This window comes from Tiliqua scincoides, chromosome 2 (assembly GCF_035046505.1).
Source record: "Tiliqua scincoides isolate rTilSci1 chromosome 2, rTilSci1.hap2, whole genome shotgun sequence".
NCBI classification, from domain to species: Eukaryota; Metazoa; Chordata; class Lepidosauria; order Squamata; family Scincidae; genus Tiliqua; species Tiliqua scincoides.
The window spans coordinates 216,240,537-216,263,241 of NC_089822.1; the positions used below are offsets into that span (position 1 = coordinate 216,240,537).

Below are 22,705 nucleotides of genomic sequence, written 5' to 3' on the forward strand. Positions count from 1 at the left end.
AAGAGAAAATACGTAAAACTTGATCATATGTCATGATATGGGAAAGCCCAATTTTTATGTGGGCTGCCATTTCAGCAGTAACACCTCAGCACTGCTCAGTAGCTGAGAGCCTGAGGGCCAGATAAAAAACTTCTGGGGCTGCATCTGGCCCCCAGGCCTTATGTTTGACACCCCTGTGCTACATCAATCACTTCCCTCTTTTTACAGTAATTAGCATCATTTCAACTCTCTATATTAACTGATAAATTTGCTGAATAAAAAATTGCTAGGCATTGTTTGAATTTGGAAACATAATTCTAAAGTATCTCTGAATGGCATCCAATGATGTCAAGACATTTTTAGTCAAAGAAAACAACCCTGGAAAGAAGCTGGGAGGAAGCAGGGAACAAGGACAGGAAAGCAGGGCTAACTTGAAAGACAGTGATGTATAGAGAAACCTCAGCAAAAGGAGCAGGCAAAGGCAAGTGGGGTATCATTGGAAAGAAGCAATGGAGCAGCAAAACAAAGGGGCAATGGAAAAGGAAAGCGGGGCAGTGCCTGCTGGAAATGGGGAAGGGAAGTTGGGACTGACATTTGTCTGTTCACTCAGCTACAGTTCACTTTTATGCTTACATCTCCATTGTAAGGGCTTCCAGCATTTGGCGGGGCATCTTACTAGCAACGTTATAAATGTCTACATGATGCCTACATAGCCAACATTTCACAAAGTGAAAACATCCTCATGGCAATGTGTCTATAAGCTTACTACTGAGACACCTAGTTGTTTACAGTGTTTACAGAAGTGAAATGCTTCTATAGTCCCAACAGGTCACATATATGCTGAATCCTGGTTAGCCTTACTACCAATAAGCAACATCCTGCATATGCGAAGAATAAGCCCCATTAAGACCAGCAACACTTACTTCTGAGTAAATATGAAAAGGAGTGGGCTTCAGTGTGCTTAAATCCCAATGGTGGGCCTGGAGGGGGAACAGGGGGGCAAATGTCACAAGTGACGCAGAGCTCTGGACTGTGCGGGAAGCCTTCTGAGGCTTCCAATGCAATCTTAAGCAGTACTTCTGGTTTCCTGGAAGTACTGTTTAAGAATGAGGGGATGCTTCAGAATGCTTTCCAAGTAATCAGTAATATCGTGCGAGGCTCTGTGGCGATGAGTAAGCAGGGGGTGGCGTGATGGAGGGGATGGCATTGTGGACCTTTGTTCTGGGGCATGTAGTGGGGCAGGCCCATTACAGGCCCATTGCTAGATCCTGTTGGAATCAATGGAGTGTCAGCATACTAAACTTTCTGTGGATTATGTCCAACATCATTCTGGAATCCAATAAATACTGCCCCCATCTAGCAAGTTAGTTTGCCCACATAGGCAATTTTTCATATATACAGTATTGCCTTATCTGGATGTACATTTGGATTCTGATGTTCATCAGGCAGCCCTAACCTGCCCTGGTACAGCCAGGCTTGATAGCCTGCGCTGTATCCAGCAGAGGTTAGAAGGCAGCTGGAAGTCTCCTCAACGTAAGGGCATAGGTTTCCTCTTAGCCCAAGTAACACACTACCCTGTACAAAGGGGCTACTCGATTGCCAGCTATTTAGCTGGCTGACGTCTGAGCAGCTCCATGTAAAGGACATGAGTTTGGATACAGCAGAGGAGGCCTCCACCATTCCTGCCCTCCCTCCCATGTCTGATCTGCCCCCTTTCCTTCCTCCCCCCACCCAAAACACCCCTCCTCGCCTCTCCTCCCACCACCCTCTCCCAGCCTCTATGCTGCCTTAGCATGATACCTCTGCCAGTGACTGCCAGCGAAAAGGACTGTGCTGGCCTGCCTACAGTCACTCCCAGAGTGAATGCAGCAAAGGCGGGCTGGTGCAGTCCTTCCAACTGGTGATGCCAACTCTAGAGCAGTTGCAAATGTGCTTTTATGGCATGTTTGCGACACTTGAGGCCAGCAGACCAGTGGGAGCACCAGAGGAAGGGTAAGTTTAGATTTCTCTCCGAGTCATATTGAATTGGCTAGCTGCAGCTTTGAATGTGAATAGGACATCCCTATCCATAACCGCCTATTATTACATGGGTTGGTCTGTGGAACTCCTTGCCACAGGATGTGGTGATGGCGCCTAGCCTAGACGCCTTTAAAAGGGGATTGGACGAGTTTCTGGAGGAAAAATCCATTATGGGGTACAAGCCATGATGTGTATGCGCAACCTCCTGATTTTAGAAATGGGTTATGTCAGAATGCCAGATGCAAGGGAGGGCACCAGGATGAGGTCTCTTGTTATCTGGTGTGCTCCCTGGGGCATTTGGTGGGCCGCTGTGAGATACAGGAAGCTGGACTAGATGGGCCTATGGCCTGATCCAGTGGGGCTGTTCTTATGTTCTTATGACCAGTTGCCCAGAACTACAGCTTGATCAAGGCATAGGTCTATAGTAAAACCACAGTTAACACAATGTGACAACATACATTATTAAATCTGCATTACTGAATTCCTGTCTTTGGTTTGTTTCAAATAAGTTCTGTTAAGTTACTTTATATTAACTGCAGAAAGAGAAAGAGACCTGTGCTCTTCTTTATATGCTGGAGAACATAATGATGAATTACAAATGTTATTCAGACATTCCATTCTTCACTTAAGGCAATAGAGCCAAAACACTCATCGAACCAAGGGTGGACTTTACTCCTTCCTATTTTTAATTCCTCTTCATCCTTCACCCACACAAAAATTCTCGCATTCTAGCCAACTAGCTAGAGTCAAGCTTAAACAGATCTGTAAGCCTGCTATTTCCAGTTTGTTTAGCATAACACCTACCAGTCACTGAAACAAGAACTACACACTTTATGTTGAATTCAGCATATTTCCCACCCCATACAGCTTCTCTTCTTATTTCATTCCCATGCCTTTGTGACCTGACAAAATCGCTGTAATGTGTATAAAACAAAAACAAAAGAAGACACAAATGGCTGTACAATTGACGGCCTGCCCCCAATTTAAACTAATTTCTTCCTTTAAAAAAATCCAATACAGCCTAGGAGGTAATGTTTACCATGTAGCTCTGAAAATAATTTTGTTTCAGAGCTTGTCAAAGTTGGGTCAGAGCAGCATTAAAGAAAAGTTCATATATGATGGGCTGAAACCAATAGATAATACTTGTCTCCCTTAATTTTTAAGACTAATTTTCCACACACAGCATATGAGTAATTCTAAGAACAAATCTGTGCTAGCCATTCATGCTTCATGGCCAGATTGAGAGGTCATGTGATGTGATGTGATGTAGTTTAATATAGGATTTTTTACTGCAATAGCTGCAAAGAGAAGTGAGTTCCCTTTTATCAAACAAAGAAAAAAAAAAGATGTGGGTTATACTGCCTATTAGGTAAGCAAATAAAACAAGACAAAAGAATTCTTGTAAGCTTTTATGCAGCTGATCCAAAAGGAGCCACCAGTTTTTCAAGTCATATATACAAAGTTTTGTTTTAGAAAAGGATGATGCTGAAAGCAACAAAACCATTCTTTAAGTAGAACACAAGTACTCTGTATAGGATATGGCAAAGAGAGGGATGGACTGTGCATTTATACTGAAACAGTATGCATGCAACTCCTCACTGGTAGAGATTGCCTGCAGAATTATCATTTACAAATGAATATAGTAAGAATGCACAAAATCAGACAGAAGAAATTATTTCTCCTTTTGTTACAGCATTTCGCAGCCCTTTACTTCCCTTGGGACTGGCTACAAGATTACGAACACTTAGGTTGCAGAAACTTGGAACCAACATTGTCAAAATCATGAGTGCATCAAGACAGGCAAAGGTGATGTATATGTTTCATCACAAAATTTACCCCAACTAGACAAAGGATTAGGGAAAACCTGCTTCCTGCATTTAACTGTCTCACCGAAAGGGGAAAAAAATATACAAAGATTACTGAACCAAGAGGCTTCAATTCTAAGGCTACAATCCTATACACACTTTCCTGGGAGGAAGTCCCACTGAACACAATGGGACTTACTTCTGAGTAGATATGCATAGGATTGTGCTGTAAGACCCTTTGTATTACCACAGTGATTCTTTCATGGGTTTAGTCCTTCAGTTGCAATTCATGTGCTGGTGCTTCTCTGCTATAACACAAGAATAATTTTGTGACATGCTATAGCGGAAGCTGCAAAAAGTATTGGAAAAAGTATTCAAGTTGCATCTGACACGTGAGTACTGACATGCAACCAACATGGATCTCAATCCGCCCAAGGTATGTAAGAAGTGATTTTGCAGACATACACTTAACACAGCATATCATCATTTTCAGTCAAAACCCCTCCTAGGAAACAAGGCATGAGACTCTGAGAACTTTTCCTGTTGCTACGTAGGCTCCCTATACTACATTCCAATATTGGTGTTACTCTCCCATACATTTATATAATCTGAAATGTTACACTCCTACAAAAACTGCTGCTATTAAAATGAAACCTTCAATAAAAAAAATACGATAAGGAACCCTCTCCCACGTTAAAGAGCCTTAAAGAAAGGCAGTGGGCGTTTTCTATCAATATTTAAGTATTTTGATGAAGGGTGGATCACTTTTTCCCTTACACAAATTTGCTCTTCCAGCACCATGGCTTTCCAGTTTGTTTTCTCTTTGTACCTCACATCATTACATCTATGCTTATTGCTTTTTCAGCCTCTGAAGAAATAAAGTAAAACATTAGTAATTTATTAGAGAATCTTTAAGTGCAAGAGAAGTGAAGTTTAGTAACATAGCCTGAGTCAACTATGTGAAGCTTTTCAAATGTCATTGGTGATTTTCCTCATGATTAAATCATACAAGTTTATGATCTTCATATCTTGAACTACTTGTTTCCTTATCCAGTAGTTCTACTGCAGCAATTTTCAATGTGTTTCTTTGCATGGCACACCGACCTCTAAGGTCTTCTCTATGGTCTTGGTCTCCTGTGATGTCACTAGCAGCTTCCGCAAGACTCTTCTGGGTTCTGCAGCACCGTTTCTAAGGCAACTGTCCATAGTAACAAATTATTTGTTCCTCTTCCCCCACCAGCAGAGACAATGGAGGAAGAGGGACAGTCAAGTTGTTACTACAAACAGTTGCCCTAGAAACAGAGCCACAGAACCTGGAAGAGTTTATCAGCAATTTTCAACCACTGTGCTCCAAACTCCTGGGGAATGCCTGCAGACCTTTTGCAGCAAATGTGCTGTGGCACACCAGCTGAAAATTGCTGCTCTAGTTCTAGTGTGCTGTGTAAGGTCTCAAGCACATAAAGAACTCTCCACAAACAGGATCTGCCCCATTTCTTTCAACGTCAGAGGATGTTCTCTGGTCACATTGTGTATCTGGAGCTCTGCCCAGCTTCAGAGTGAATGGTGGCAGCCCCTACTTGCAGTAGCTTTATGTGCATATTGGGCAAAGTTGGAGCATAGGAATCTTGGATCAAGCCATGGAGCTATGGATTAGCATTTGCACACACCTATTTACTTACATGCATCCAGCAACAAATGGTGATTGAAGATAATAAGTAGTAGCATTGGAAATGAGTTGTGGTGGTAGTGACGGTGGAATGATAAGGAGATGACAGAGTTTCCATCTTCCACATTAAACCACATGGGCCTTTTTAGAATTAACTTTCTAGTGGGAAAATATATATCTGAAATATTATGTAATCAGTCTATGAAAGTTAAAAAAGAATCTTTTGTGGCCATTTTTCTGTTTAAAAGATGGAATATTAGCACAGCCCTAGCAGAAAAAGAACCTACATGAAACTCTGCCCCCAAACTACTATTCCAGGAAACAAACTACTGGAAAAGAGCAAATGATACATTTAAAAAGAACATAAAAGAAACTTCAGCAATGTTCAAAAGTGTTTTAACAACAAGTAACATTTGATGACCAGTGAATGTATTGCTGTGTATCAACTATTAAGTCACAAGTCTGTTTGTAAAAAGTTATATACTGAACCAGACATGGTCAAGATCAAGTCCAAGTAGACAAAATTATTAAGCTCTTTTTAGTAGTTAATGAAGTGAAATGGATTTTTGTATGGAGTGTGCTCTTTTAAGCTTATGTCCTCCAAACACCAGCTCTGCAATTGCTCTCAGACACAAAGCAAAATGCAACACTCTTCAAGGAGTGCCACTTACTCCACACGTCTCATTCTGTGTCTGCAAGGGACTAGCCTTTGGCTCCATGTCTTGCCGTTTTTGGTTCTGCTTAAGTTGGTTTAGGGATGGTTTTGCTTGCACGGCTCCTGCGGTTTTGCTTGTCCATTGATCCACCAACTTGTGGAGATCGTCTGTGAAAGTTCCCTTCTTGTTGTTACTGTTGTTTGCTTGCACCTGCACCTGTAGTGTCGTTTGGGGTAGAGGGTCCGGATATGCTACAAGGCTGTTTGTTGAGGATCCTAAGACATTACAGAAAGATAAGAATCAGTTCAATACATTGGCAATGGTGCAGGATTTCTGGTTATGGTCACTCAACATGACAATATTTCCAAAATCACAGCTATCCATTTTTCATCCAGCTGCTTCTTCTGAAGAACATTTTTGCTTCAAAAATTGTCTAAGAAATTATACACACAATTAGGGACAACTTTAAAATGTTGCACTATAAATTAGTTCTACTTGTGCATCCCCCCAACACAGAATGTGATTTTATAGAAATGTTTGCAAAATTGATATTTATAGAAAGACAGAAAATGAAATGTATAGATTAGCTTTGAGATGGAGCGGTTATGATAAACACTCAGCTTGCTTGTAGGGATCCTTTTACTCAAGAGTTCCCTCCCATTGGCATGTTGCCCCTATCTTTTTTTGAGGGTGGGGGTGGTGGAGCATGAACCTTAGGAACCAGGAAGCAGATATAGAGGAATCCTCTGTCATGCCATCACTATAGAAGTGGCATTGAAGGAAGCTTCAGGTCTATCCTCTGCAGTTTTCAGTTTGCTTCCCTGACTAGTATCAGGGAAGTATTTCAGTATGAAATATTTCAGTATGAAAAGTATTTCAGTGGGGGGGGGGGGCTTACTGGGAGGCAACGGGGAGCAGCCAGCAGCATTGCGCTATCCTCCTTTCTCCAGCAGTGTTGGGAATGTCCTTTCTCCCAGCAGTGTTGGGAGAAAGGAAATCCAAGGTTTATAAAATGGCACTAAGAGAAGAAGATGGTACTGCTCCCCCACAGTTGCTTGGTGCGCATCCCCATGGGCCCTGGCTTACTGGATGGCAGTGGGGAACAGTGGCAGCAGCAGACTCTCACAGTTTCAGAAGCTGACTGGGCTCTGGTGTGGGCCCTTGTGCAAGTGTGGGCTCCCAGCAGGTGACACAGCAGGTCCAGTGGAGCCACATCTGTTTGGGGTTTGAAATCTCAGTATTGGTTTCCCTTTTGATTCTGGATTTATACAGTTTAATAGTCAAGGTCTTACATTGTTTGGAAAAGACAGATGTCCATTCTAGTTCCTCCACCATACGAATCTTCTTGAACCTCTGATCAGAAAGATGTCAGCTTAGTTTACGAAGCTACATACACATATTTCAGGTTGCTGGATTAGAGAGTGAAATTGCAGTAGCCTTTTGCACACATGATTTCATCTCCAGCTAGGGAAACCTTGAGATACTTGAAGCCTGATTCACGATACATTGAGCCCTAGCTGAATCAGGCAAAGTATGATGTAGACACTCACATTTTCCTGCAGATTCCTACAGAATCCACAGTGCACAGAACCCTTTTGTTCTCTACACTGTCCTGCATTTTAAAGAGCAGTTTAACAACTTTACATGACAGTCTTTTAACACACAGCTCAGGAGCAAATACCACAAAGGTACTGGTGATATTAACAAATTACACACAATATTCAATATAAACTAGCATGATTATGGAAACACCTAATCACTTATATCCTGAAACTGGGACAAGAAATATTGACCTATTTATTCAGAACATGTTGTAGCCAGTATTATAAAAACCAAACACAAAATGGAATAAATATTGTAAGATCACTTGGTTGGGGAGGGAGCAATTCTGAAACAAAGACTTTTTCTAATTTTTTTAAAAAAGAATTACCAAGTATTAACTCCAAAGACCAACATTTGAAGCAAAAAGTTCAAAGCTGCAGTGAAATGACATTATTGATGATAAGCCAATGTACTGAAATCTCATTTGCCACGACTTTTCAGACAGTGATGTGCACTATGACTAGGTCTATTTGTGCCTTGCTCTGTTCACGGACAATACTCACACTTTGCTTTAAAAACTATTGTGCACCCAACTCATGTGAATTCTTATGCTCTTTTTGGAATATGAACCAGTGAAAAGACCGTGATTTTTTCAAGGATTAAACCTCAACAGCTATCGTCAAACATCTTGATAGGTGCAAGGAAGTGTTACTCTGTATTAGCCACCAGCAGCAAAACAGCAGTGTAAAGAAGCAGTGTTAATAAAAATATTACTCCCCAACTTTGTCTCATCACACACATGTACACACTGAAATTACAATTATCTTGCAGCATGCATGCATCTCAAAGCACCACTGGCATGCAAAGCTACCAAAGAGATACCTTCTCTCAATTCATATGCAGCCTAATTTTATGCCAGCATGAATGCAATGTCTTTTGTTTAAATATATTATATTTAAAATAAAGCAGCTCATGCTCAGAAAGAAATATCAAAAAGCCAAAAACAAAAGAGAGAGGGATAGTTACTACTACTGTGATCTTTGCCTAGACATAGTCGTTTCAGGGTGGACCCTACAAGGTAAAATGATACAAGACATAAAGAGTTAGGCAAGACTAAACGGGGGGGAAGAAAAAAGTCTGATGGAAAATCTTCTGTATTTTTAAACAACAAAAAAGTAATCATTATGCAAGAAGGAACAGACAGAAAGTCAGCAGTTCAGGTATGAAAAAGAGAAATAATTGTGCAGCCCAAAACCTATATAAATTTGCTCGTAAGAGAATAAATATTTTGTAGGATTCTTTTTTAAATTGGGACCTACACATTTTAGTAAATATTAAAAATAACCCTGCTTTCAATTTTTTTTGGTTATACTCTATTTGTGCTGCAAACAATATCTCTCTACTTGGGTAGTCAATCAATGGCAAAAATAATTTCAGGAACAAGCAAAAGTAACCTGGCTGTGAAAAAAAAAAAATCAGTTGTCCAGAGAGCTCTCATGCACCTTATTTTACAATCCAAAAAATTCTACAGATCTGAGGCCAAACTATAAACTTAATTACTTGAAAGCACATCTCAAAGTGCAAAACAAAGAACCATCTACTGTTTCCTAAATGCATGAAGGCCCGCCTAGCATTATTGGAATATTTTTCTTATCAGTTGAAGTTGCTAGCACAGATGCCCTGATAAATCAAGTGCCATACTGATCATATGTCACAATATAAATTGATCATCTGTCACAATGCTTACAAGCAGGTTCTCTACTTGTGCTCCATCAGCAATTTGTTTGTGAGATTTCCCTAGAATCATATAGGGTCAGATTTGAGATTTGTATTTTAGTCTTCAAATCTTGAATGCAAGCAAAATCTTTCAAGCCCCCAGTGACAAAACAAAACAAAACAAATCTTGGTTAAAAATTACAATGGTGCAAATTAGCTTTTTTTTTTTAAATTTACTGAAACCTCAGAAGGCTAAATAATCCCTCTATGTCTTAATTCACCATGCTCCATCCTGCTGTAAACTAGAGGCCCTTTTTATACATTTATTTTGATGTAGTAGGATTATATCTGCATTTTATTAAACACATTGAAATAGTCCAGGCAAACTGCTCTGTCTGCCAGGATACCCAAATAAGGAATTTTGTTTGGTGCCTAAAAATGCCAGAGGTGGTCAGAGGAAACTTTTTTTTAATGTCTGTTAAGATGGCACATAAAATGGGTCTGCAAATGCCCAGTCATGCAGACAAAGTATTCTCACTTTTGGTATTCAGAAGATATCTAATCAAGCAGGGGAAAGAAAGGGCAGAATTTCCAAAGGACTGGCCTGAGCAGCTGTGACTGCCCTTCCTTCCACCCAATCAATTCCTGGCAAGAAAAGAGATTTTCAAACATCATGTGAGGGAGATGCCATGTTGAAAGCAATGCAGCACAGCCTCAATCAGCTGTTAATTTCTCATCTCAGCAATGCAGAGGGGGGATTCCTACTCTCTTAAGAAAACAACATCTGAACAGCCTGTCCCCGTCCCCCCCCCAGAAACAGGAGTCAAAGCAAGTCATCCACAAAGAGGATGATTTCTTTAATCATTTAAGGGCGCAATCCTAACCCCTTATGTCAGTGCTTTCCAGCGCTGGCATAGCAGTGCCAATGGGACATGTGCTGCATCCTGCAGTTGGGTGTCACTCATGGAGGCCTCCTCAAAGTAAGGGAATGTTTGAAAGCACTGGAATGCTGGAAAGCACTGACATAAGGGGTTAGGATTGTGCCCTAAGATAAATTTAACATATTTGCTTTTATTTGCCTTAACTTTTAGGACTCTTCCTATGAGAAATTTTCTATTTTCCCTTGGTGTTGTTATTTACAAGATTCTTGATTTAAAAATCCAAATGCATGGTAGAACTCTTTCTATATATCATATTAGTTGTGAGAAAATCCAAACTCCAGTGTTATCAAAAGCTGAAATGTGAATGCATTTATAACTATCTATGAATGCATTTATAACTACTTATAACTATAAGCCAGGAGTGCCCAAGCCCCAGCCCAGGGGCCACTTGTGGACCTTGGGGATTCTCAATCTGGCCCGCAGGGAGCGCCCAGTCTCCAGTGAGCCTCTGGCCCTCTGGAGACTTGCTGGAGCATGTGCTGGCCAGACGCAATTGCTCTCAGTGTGAGGATGATTGTTCGACCTCTTGCATGAGCTGTGGGACTAGGGCTCTCTCCACTACTTGTTGTTTCATGTCTGCGACACAGCAGCGGCAGCTAAGGAAAGGTTGGCCTTGCTTTGTGCAAGGCCTTTTATAGGCTTTGAACTACTGCAAGACCTTCATTCATTCGTACAAGTTCCATATCTAATATATTCATTTATGTAAATTTATTCAAATTGTAAATGTAAATTAATTCTTTTTTTCCCCGGCCCCCAACACAGTGTCAGGGAGATGACATGGCCCTCCTGCCAAAATGTTTGGACACCCCTGCTATAAGCCTATCTCCACCTAAGTGAATATGACATCTACGTTGAATTTGAATACAACATTATGATCAGGACACACAAACAATTTAGCTTTGATATTTAAGACTACAAAGAGTGTCCCTTGACTTTAAATGCACACTGTAGAAGTATCACTGCTTTGTTAAACTGTCATCTTTAAAAAAAAAATTAAATGCTCCGTTTTTAATAGATAATTATTATCAAATAGCCAGTGGCTACACAAACTGCTATCAAAACAGATAGTGCAGGCCCATGCATGTTGACTCACAAGTCCCACTGAGTTCAGTGAGGTTTCTCTCAGGAAAATGTAAACAGGATTGCAGACTGTGTCTAGGATTGCAACCTTAGATATTTAACTAGCTATAATAACTACTTTGCTACTTTCTCCCATTTCCAAAAGGCAACCTATGAAATTAGTTTAGTATTGCATTTTGTTCCTTCAGATAAGTGTTGCCCAAACATCAACAATATGCTGTTCAATTAACAAAGAAATGAAAGATTTAGCACTGAATAAAAGGCAACAGATCAGCCCAAAGTTTAAGGGGAAAAAAAATTAAGGAAATACTTCCTAGGATTTTCTTTTTGTGGAGATATTCACATAAGGAAAATCTGGTCTTATTTTTGTTCCAGATACACATATAAACAAACTGTATTTTTCTTAATGAAAAGGTGAAGTGGCTACAGAAGTACTGCACCGAGAAAAGGTCTTGCCCAGGTTTTGAAATGCACCGGATAAGAAAACAGGAAAAAGTTGCCATTGGGGAAGGGACCCTGGCCTAACAGCAGAGACTCTAGGAGATGCAGCCCATATCACCTAACCTCTTCTCCATGATGAGCAGATAGTTGCTGTTTACACGAGGAGAACAAACACTGCTAGAGGTGGAAGAGGCCAGCACAGAGAGAAGCAAATATTGGAGCCTAGTCTATGTGATGGTATAGAAGAGCCTGATTAATTGTGCCAGGCATTTAAAAGGTGGCCTGACATTAAGGGTCACTTCAATCTCTTGGGTAGGAGACAACATCTGGGGTGTCTAAACTATACTACCTTGAAACACACTTGCCTTTGACTTTGAGAAATTTAAAATTTCATAAAAGATTCAGTATAACAATATCCGACTGGGCAAAAAGGTTATGAAGAAAGGGTAATTTGTTGTATTTTGTTTTGTTACAGTATATACCCAATAGATCCAGTCAATATTCTTTTACTAAGTTTTCAGATTGTGGCATTTTAAGTCACTCTTCAATTTTCTTTAGAATATTTTGCTATTTATACCCTCACTTTTAAATCCTGCCACAGCTCTATAATCCAGGACAGTGTTTCTCAAAATTTGCTTCTAGAACCCCTGGAATTCCCTGAGACCCCTTTAGGGGCTCCATGAGCACACCAGGTGGGTGTTGTCTACTCAGTACTGCACCACTCCATGCAGGTACCAGCACTCTGGGGTTTCCCAAGACTCCACTCCTGTGCTAGTGGGGCTCCCCGAGACTCAGTCTAGAAACAAAAAGGACTCTGGGCACCAAAATGTTTGAGAACTGCTGATCTAGGAGATAAGCACTTAGAACTGGAAGGCTCAAATGGGTAGTTGACTAGCTTTAAGAGAGTTTGGCAGATTACTGCCCAATCCGCAAGATATCGTTGGGTACTCTTTTTGCCTCTTTCCCCTTGGAGAAGGCCGTTAGAGGAAGAAAGATCACTGGGGCAACCACAGGAGTGGGGCAAGGAGCTGTTCCAGCAATTTTGGCTCCTGCTTCAGTTTGCTGCTCAGTGTGTGTTGTGCAATTGGGAGAGGAGTGGTGCTGACACAGGAACAGTGACACTTACTGGGCTTGGCAAAGTCTTTGTGGGAGGAAAGGCAGGGAGGCTTGGCTAAGTAACCAAGGTTATGGACCAGGTCTGAGCCGGTGGCCATTCAAACATGTTAGGGGCTACTGGGGGCATTTGTTGGGCATTATTAATCCCTGTCCATTTCTTGGGGGTTAGAGTTCCTAACCACTCCCCCATGCTCTTGCTCTTTCCTTTGAAACATTTCTGCAAAATCCATGTTGCTGCTTCCTCACTCTTGTGCTTCCCTTCATTTGTTGTGGAGCCCTAAGGTTCAGCAACTGGAAAAAATCCTAGATATTCTCCCCAGTAGGGATTACAGGCAAAAGTTGGAAGCACCAGTACATATCTCCCCTTCTTGACTACTGAATTAGATACAGTTGCTGGGTGTTGACAGTTACCAATGGGAAAGATTTGCCTCAGATGACAATGGCCTGAGTGCATTCCAGGAACTGCAGGGTGTGGCTCAGCTGTGCATGCAAGATTTATCTTTGTGGCGGGGGGGGGGGGGAGAGAGAGAGCAGGACTGGGTTGCACCACCACATAAGGGGAACTACCCAAATGTGGAAAAATTTGCACACCTGGCTGGAATTCATTCAGGAATTCCATGATGTTTCCTTCAGGCTTTCTGAAAGGCTCCTGGAAGCTAGCACCAGGTGTTTGGATGCTGGTGAGGGGTGGGTGGAGTTTGGTGTATACTTTCAGGAAACTGGTCTGCAACTAGGTGGCCAGAAGAATGTCTTGTGAATGGACAGATGGCTGACCTGATCTTTCTGAAACTAGCGGCAGTGGGCATGCCTTCATGCAGCATATCTACTTTGGCGAGTGCACACTAGCTGTTGTTAGTTCTCTGTCTGATGGGTGGTTGAACTGTATGGTTGGTGAGTCAGGTATGTTACAAGACGGCAGGCCATCATATTAATTATTCAGGGTGATATTCACTTGCTCCAAAGGATTTGTGTTTTCTCTGACTGCTGGACACTGGACAGTTCTGTTGAGAGCACTGATTTTCGGGCACTGTATTTTTTTTGCGAGGGGGGGCTTCACAAAGGAGCAAGCAACAGCAGCTTTGGCACTTAGCTTGACCTTGAAGGATTTGCCAGTGTGATTTGACAGGTTAAATGGGGGATGCGATGGAGTCAGCTCTTGTCCACAGTAAGGAAATACTTGCAACAAGCCCTTCCTCACCAAGTCTTTCTAGTTTATCTGGGAGAGAATGATCTGGGGCACAGCACAAATCTGACCTTGGGCTATTAGGCCCAAAGGAACTCTATCTCATTCAAAAGTGGAGCCTGGGGTGGTCATATTTGATTTGACCTGCTTCAACATAAGGTGTCATGGAGTGGCTAGGAATCTCAGGAAAGTGTAAAGGGGCCAGGAAAAAGAACAGCTGGGACTTAGGGAGGGTGGTGGCACAGCAGTTATCACCCATCCTGCTATTGTGCACCAATAGCTTTTGTTCAATTGAGTGCACCTCTGTTTTTGAGGAGACTTACAGTGTGGCCTGTGTGACCTTTTGTTGGCAGAGGTGGGGGGGGGGAAGTTAAGCAACAGGCTAGTCCCACTTCCCCATGTGACAGGTGTAATGTAGCATAAGGAGGAAGGATCAGATTGGTCTGCATTGTTCTGAGGAAACTGGTTGAATAGAAGAGATTGTGGACCAACCTCCAGAGGATGCTCTACACAGAGATGCTGCCTGGGAACCTTTGTAACAAGGTTGAAAATTTGCAAAGGCTGCTTGACTTGGGGGAGGGATGTAGTGCAATCCAGATCTTCCTTGATCTTTTTCAGGAGTCAGCACTTGGATTCTCAAGGAAGAGCTACAACCTGGAGTCAGGATGGGAATACCTGTAAAATGGGAGTAGACAGTAGCTGGCTGTCTCCTCAAAGCAAAGGAATATGCACTAAAACGACAGGTGGAGTTAGGACCCACTGAAAGTTCTCGTGAACTTGCTTGTGTTTTATTGGGGTATATGGGTAAAGGACAATTTCACATCAGTAACATGATGTGAACTGCCAATCAGTGTGATCATATGATTCATGAAAAGTCTGTTCATGTTTAGTTTCACAGTTACTTGAAATCAACCTGGTCATATCAATAAACCATTTTAGAGTGGCTTATGCAATTTCGTTTAAAAATTCATTCTGTGCGTTGATGAACTGCTTGTTGACTTCATCTCTGAGGTTTATTTTCTTTGGTCATTACTGTCTTGGAACAGAAAGTAAAATGTGTAGTTTTCTGTTGTGTAGCAAATTTGTTACAGATAAATGAAACTACTCTGGCAGCTTTAAAAAGTCAGATGGTAAACAAGAATATATACGGACCATTCCTAAAATATTGTTTCTGCACCTCATAGTTAAGGTTTAATGTAATTGGCACCAAATGCTATGATGAATATCTATCTGTTCTCACTGGCCCTTTATAGTTAGAATTCATGAAGTTTCAAAAGCTAAAAATACAAATAATAAAAGCATGATTTAGAAAGCAAGAAGGATGCATTTGGAGTAGCCTTGTGCCTTTGATCTGTATCACCTCAATAATGTTACAAATGTATAGGTCCAATGGGAAAAATTTAATACAAATGAAAATGAACATTGAATTTGATAAATTTAAGAAAAAGGCAGCCCTGTATTTGCCATTACACATAAGTGTGGCTTAGATGACCGTATTGGTACAATAAGTCTGTCGTACAATATGCCTATTGTACAAGAAAATTCATTTGCCTCATAGCATCACTATCTGTTTTTACTTTTAATCAAAATTAAATGTCTATGAGGGTTGGTTGAACTGCCAATTAGTGTGATCATATGATTCATGAGAAGTCTGTTCATGTTTAGTTTCACAGTTATTTGAAATCAACCTGGTCATGACATCAATAAACCATTTTAGAGTGGCTTATGCAATTTTGTTTAAAAATTCATTCTGTGCTTTGATGAACTGCTTGTTGACTTCATCTCTGAGGTCACATGAGGTCATAAGAAAAAATCAGCTGAGTAAAGTGCTCCAGCTAGGTGAGTTTATAGTAAAAGTCACACTCTACAGCAGAGTAACCAGATGATTACATTTAAAGATAATTTACTTAAACTAAACCGTTCAATTGGGAGGGGGGGGGAATATGGCCTAGAAAGGAGGATATTAACAAGCTAGCAGGAGCATTTCTCAGCATTTCCACATGCAAGGGATAGAAAAATAACAATAATAAATAAATAATAAAAAGTGTGGATATAAACAGTACTGTATATTGTTTGAATACAGCCCTTGTGCGGATGTTATACCCTTCAGTGACCTTCTAGAATTGTATCAGCTTGCTACATGCATGTCTTCATAGTCCAAACATGTGTGAAAGAGACCATTCGTCTACAGAAGGTTGGATTTCTTTTTGATATCGCTGGAACTGGACAGCAGACATGTATAATTGCCACATTGCAAATTAAAAAAGTTACTTCAACTTAAAATCACATAAAGATACATCCAGGGTAAAATTTACCATAAGGCTATAGAATAAATGATGAGATCTTCCACACATGCTTTTGATACCCAGGCATGAGCCAAAAGCAGTGCACAAAAGCTTTCTATATGAAGAAAAAAAAATCAAATGAAAATAAGGAGTGTCAATTATGATTAACTTTTAAAAGAAGGAAACTAAAGGGATTCTTTAGGAAAAAAATGTCCTGCCAAACATATTAGATATTTATGAAAATGAGTTTTAAAAAAGGGGAACAAAAGAAAGATGGGCTGTGATAAAATACAAAAGAACAAATACAAACAGATGGACAAAGACACAGGTCCACTGAGGAATCTGGTACGAGGTTTGCTACTAGATTTATAGGTCACTCTCTCAGACGTTTGGTGGAAAACCGTCCATCCTGCAAATGAATATAAAGGGAAGAAAACAAAGACACTTATAAAATACAAATAGCTGTGATCAGTTGTCACCATCAGTCATATCAGCTTTGTTAGTTTATCATCCACATCTCCATTTTAGCCTTGCCAAAGAGGAGTAAGTTCATTGGCTATATGCAAAGGGGTGCAAAAACAACAGCAGAGGAAAATAGATACTGTATAGGATTAGTTTGGCAGGTTGTGCAGAACTCAGTAAGGTACTTATTTTAATCAATCATCATTACACACTGCAATAAATGCTGCTACCACATCATGTTAAATTTATGAACATAGGTACTGAAATGTATCAGTAATGCTACTGTATTTAAAACATAATAGACCCTCTAGTGAAGCCAGAAAGCCAAGAGAAAAATGAAACTAGGGTGGTGGAAGCTTAACTGCTCCATGCTATAGGTTAATATGAATCATAAAGAAAATTCTAACATCATCAGTAGCAAACAATTTGAACCCAAGAGCATAAACCAAGAGAAAAATAAGCCACCCTTTCCATGTTACTAAACTATCTCAGTTTACAAAGTATTGTTCCAATTATTTAAAAGGATGTACCATTCCTTGGCAATGATTAATTCTTCTATAATGTGAATATGAGACATATAATTAATATCTTTTTTAAAATTCACATTCTACTACCTTCCTACTGTAGTTCATTTTCAAAAGGAGTGTTAGCAACTCAGATTTCTACAATTTTCTTGATCTGTGGAGACCCCATTATAATTATTTGTATCATTTTTACAGCACCCTGTCTTTCTCTTTAGTCAGTGCTTAGAAAGTGTTTGTAATGCTTCTATCATATCCAAATGTAAAAGCTGGTCCACTGCACTATAACCACTTCCATTGTTGTAATATTTCAGCATAGAATGAAAGACGGCCTAAGTATAAAATCACCTTGGCCAGAATTTCCATGGACATCACCTCCTTCAGTAGCTAATCCAGAGCAGATGTCAGAGGACAACGAGGCCTTGACAGAGCAGGGCTGCTGTGTCTGAACTGACTTTCCAAGTATGGCTGATGTGGACGAAGTTAGTGCTGTGGCTTCAGTAGAACTAGTATGAGTTTTAGTATGCTCTTTAGCCAGAGTGTCTTTGCAGTCTGATACGTTGCCTAAAAAGGACATACACAAAAATCACCAAGTGCCATGAGAGACAACAAGGTGCAACTCTATCAGGTCATTACTGAGAGCAGCTTCAAACATTCTGAAGCAGTGGAAGAAATCTACAATACAACAAAGCCCTGCAGCTGAAACACATACACACTAACTATTCAATGTTTGCAGTACCAATGTAAAATGAAAGCCAACACCAGCAACAGGTTCACACTGTATAGCTCTAATATACTGAGGGCTCAATCCTATCCCACTTTCCAGTACCAGTGCAGCCGCAATGCAGCCCTGAGGTAAAGGAACAAATGCGCCCTAACATTGAGGAGGCCCCTGTGACTGCCCCACCACCACAGGATGGAGAGCACACCCTCCAGGCATGGCTGCATCGGCCTTGGAAAATTGAATAGGATTGGGCCCTAAGAGATTCAGCAGTCAACTTAAAACAGGAAGGACAGGATCCAAAAGGAAGTCTAGATTCACAGAGATTATTTAAGAAATGGTATTGACTTTATGAGATTTTTGAATTTTCTGGGATAAGAGATTTTATGGACTTTTTGAACAGCTGGTTTTCATGTCATATCAAAATCAGCTTCAAAAGAGAAAAGCAGTTTGGAAATGGCTGTTTTGAGAATGCAAGAACAGAACCCTAGTGGGCACAGAAAATAGTGGTGTGGCTTTTGGATCCTGGCTGGTTTCTTTTAAAATCCAGAGAAGGTTTTAATTTAACAAAAAATATGAATAAAAAGCATATTTTTATTAAATATAACCCAAGTAAAATTTGGGTTCCAATGATAGTATGCTATAAATATGTTCACCAAACCGTGGCTTGCGGGCCAGATCCAGCGCAGCACTGTTTCCTGCCCCACTGTGAGCAGTGCTTACCATTCAGCTTACCACTGAGCTGCTCACTAGAAGCCCCTCTGACCGCCATTGTGCAATCTTCTCTGCAGGCGTGCCTGCCTGGAAATCTGGGCCCAAAGCCTGTTGGGATAGTGGGCTACAGACACAACTGCCCAGATCACCACACAATGGTGGTTGGAGGGGCTTCTAGTTAGCCGCGCTGCAGAACGATAAGCACTGTTCCAACTGGGGGCCATTTTTGTGCTACACAGCGGTCACGAGTTTGGCAACCGCTGCTATAAATGTAGTATGCTATAAATGAATCAGTTCAAACAGTCTAAGTCTATTCCTGTGGCAAATCTTGTTTGCATGCTTATCCATTTCAGCAGTGTCTAATATTTCAACCACTTATACTTTGTGAGTTGGACTGCAAATTTCCAATGGCACTTTTCCCACTAAGAACTCCAAGGGGAGGTTACTAACTGAGTTGCAAGGAGTACTTTCAGACTAATCTTATGCACAATTACGCAGAAGTAAGTTCAGTGGAATTCAGTGGGACTTACTCTCAAGAAAGTTCATACAGATATGCAGTCATAGTCTACCTGCAGTCTTGGCAAAATGCCCACCAGGTTTAAATCCATCCTAAGAGATACTCATCTGGCATTCTCTAAAAAAAAAAAAAAATCTCCAAGAAAGGAGACACCACAACTTCCCTGGAGAAGCTCGTTTCATTTTTCAACCATTCTGTGAATGAGTATTGCTACAAAAAAGAAGAATTAGATACAGGACAAAGATAAAATTGCACTGTACTGTGCAACGTGAGAGAAGGATTGTCATAACAACTTTCTAATACTGATTAGCTATGAAAGAAAATCAAGGAAATAGTGGGAAAAGGGAGCATAGTTGTCAAAGGGAACAACAGGGCAGCCATATAAGCAAATGCAAAATAAGATCTTCTTCCTTTCTAAGAGTAATATTATTCAAAGTTTTATATAGAAATTAGAGGAGGATAGAAACTTGGAGTAATGAATTAATGTAGATTTCACAATCTCATTTTTGGAGATGAAAAGGTAAGCAAAATGTGCAGGAGGAGGGCTGTCCTATTCCATCCCCCCCCCCCAAAACTTAATGTCTAAAAACAAATTCAAAATATTTAACTTAAATCATAGAAGGTGCCTGGAAATAGATGAGATAGAAGCTAGATAAGGTAACAGGAAGATAAATGTTTATAGATTTTGGGATTTTTTTCTCATCCTCTTCCCGTTACAGAATGTTATCATTATCCATTGACAGGAGTCACAGCTTAACAGGTTGTGATACTGCCCCCCCCCCAATCTTCGGGAACAAGAACAATTTGAACAATTGTTTGAACAATTTGACAAGCTTCAAAGAGCATTTAAAGATGCTACAATATTCTCTGTATGCACCCTGTGGGTAAGAAGCCCACAATGACAAGCTCTACACCCAAGTTATCCAGAGACCAATCTAAGCCTCAGCCTTTTAATATTATTATGACTATTATGATGCTGCTTTTTGACCAAAAAGCTCCTAAAGTAGTGTACAACATAGGGTTAAAAAATCACAATAAAAACATAAGAACATCAAAATACACACAACACACAACCACCAAACAATCTGATCACCAGAAAAACAAAGCAACCACGGCACATAAATCAACCACCTAGAGAAAGAAACTAATGCAATCAGAAAGCATAATTAAATAAATGGTTTCAATAAATGCTGGAAGATGTGCAACATGGGAGCCAAATGGCTATCCTTGGTGTCAGACATCTCTGCTTAAAAAGCCTAAGGCATATCTGCTTAAAGCCTAGGCATCTCTGCTTAAAAGGCCCTGTCACTCATTTCAACCACCCATGTCTCAGACAGAGATGAGACAAAGAGTAGGGTTCCTGCCAATGATTTCCACTGCTGGAGAGGTTCATAAGGCAACAGGTATTCCTTCACACAACCCATTTCCAAACCATGTAAGGCTCAGAAACGGATCAGGACCCAATGCAGATCAAACACGACTGAACTCTCATGACCCATGCCATGAGTTCCTGCCAATGGTCTGGCTGTAGCATTCTGAACCAGCTGAAGTTTCTTCAGAGTAATGAAAGGCCCCATAACTGCAATACCTCAACCCAGATTAGCTTGTTTAAGTAACCAAGACAGCATTTCTGAGATCGGTCAGATCAGACTTTGCCAGGAAAAGGCACAGCAGCCAGTGGCGTCACTAGGGGGCTGTGAGCTTCACCAGATGACATGGCACGGGGTGGTGACATGCACTGGGGGGGGTGACACGCTAAAATCGCAGTGGTTAGGAGTAACCCCATCATATTATATACTGTTGGGTGTGGAACTTCGAGCGAAATGCAATGCAGAAAACCGGAGTGAAATATCTCCTTTCTATCAAAAGTTATGGCCAAAAAACCGGAGAACAAAAAATGCATGGATTCCTATGCAAAGTGAGCCATATCGCGTGTTTACTCATGAGTAGCAAACTTGCCTTAGTCCATCAGAAAGGGCAAACTGAGAGGAATTCAACAACACCAGAATGGTCCTGATCCAATGAATGCAGCCCCCCAAAACACCTGAAAAGGAAGTCCCTCCCTCCAAGCACATGAATGTATGGAAACCGAATCTAAGCCTCACGGTCCTGTTTACTTGCAAGTAAGCAAGCATGCCTTGGCTGGTGTGAAAGATCAGGTGAAGGAGAGTGCAAGGCAACCAGAATGGTCCTGATCCTATGCACCTGGAGCTAAACAAGTGCTCCAGAAGGCAGCCTCCCCCCCACTAAAAATGATCAAAAAGGAGGCTTCAGCTGATCAGGTGAACCTTTTTGAGACTTGCAAAGCCAGGTGGATCCTGACAGTGATCTGATTTAAACAGAAGTTCTTAAATTGAACTGGGCACTGGGTAGGGCTGAAAACCTTACTGGTTTTGGAGGGGGGGATGTTATTGCAGGCAGGCTACAGAGGCAATTCACTTGGTGGAACAGGGCTGGCTTCTGCTTATTTAATTATTTGTTTTACTTTAATTATTTATACTTATTTTAATTTGCCTGATGATGTCACTTCCACCATGACGTCACTTCTGGCGAGTCTTGGACAGATTGTCATTCTAAAAAGTGGGTCCCAGTGCTAAAAGTTTGAGAAATGCTGCAATAAGGTGTTAGTAAGCTGACATCCTTGGGAGGGGGGGGTGACACCACTAGTGACCAAAATCACTAAAATCATAATTTGGAAGAATACTACCATCGTGTTATATCAATCAATGTGTAATTTCATGCAGAATGTTTTCTATCTTTGTTCTATTAAACACGCCCACCACCTGGGATGTTACCCCGCCCACTGCATAGGGGATGACGCGCTGGCATCCCGCACCAAGTGACGCGAACCCTAGTGACGCCACTGAAAGCAGCTCCTCTGCCAACTCTGTGCAAAGGCACTTCTAGCCACAGCCACCACACCACTGCTGAAAAGCAAAAGTGGATCCAGGGTCTCAGGATCTAGTATGGCTTGTATAACAAGGGAGAAGTGTATAACACTATCTTTCCATAGTGTGGGTCGCAACCCACTGCTGGGTTATGATCTGGGCTCTCCCACCCATTCTTTCGCTAGTTTGGCTCCAAATAGGAGCCATTCCAGAAGCCCCATTACTTACCAGAGTTTCCAGAGGCCTCTTTTGGCCCAGTGTTCCACTCTATAGACCTATGCAGGCCTCAGAATGACTCTCAGAATCCTCTGTAAGACACTTCCAGTTTTCAGAAGCCATTTCTAGTTTGCTTTCAAAATGATGAAGTGGCTTTTGGAGGTTTCTGAGGCCCGCATAGGTCTGTAGAGTGGGTTGCCGGGCCTGGAGAGGCGACCAGCACCACCAGGACCATTG

General features: G+C 41.1%; 1 protein-coding gene across 12 annotated transcripts in view; it reads right to left on the reverse strand.

The window, feature by feature from the left end:
- The window catches only part of WNK2 (WNK lysine deficient protein kinase 2), a 146,269-nt gene that overhangs the window by 16,019 nt on the left and 107,545 nt on the right, over nucleotides 1-22,705 (reverse strand). For 8 of the 12 annotated variants that reach the window (XM_066614122.1, XM_066614120.1, XM_066614119.1 and 5 more), the window contains 4 exons: nucleotides 17,761-17,976; nucleotides 16,740-16,838; nucleotides 8,694-8,738; nucleotides 6,141-6,400 (listed from right to left, as the gene is read on the reverse strand). In XM_066614122.1, the coding sequence (XP_066470219.1) occupies nucleotides 6,141-6,400; nucleotides 8,694-8,738; nucleotides 16,740-16,838; nucleotides 17,761-17,976 (620 nt within the window). The remainder of the gene's footprint in view (nucleotides 1-6,140; nucleotides 6,401-8,693; nucleotides 8,739-16,739; nucleotides 16,839-17,760; nucleotides 17,977-22,705) is intronic. The other 4 variants (XM_066614121.1, XM_066614117.1, XM_066614123.1 and 1 more) reach the window with 4 other exon arrangements.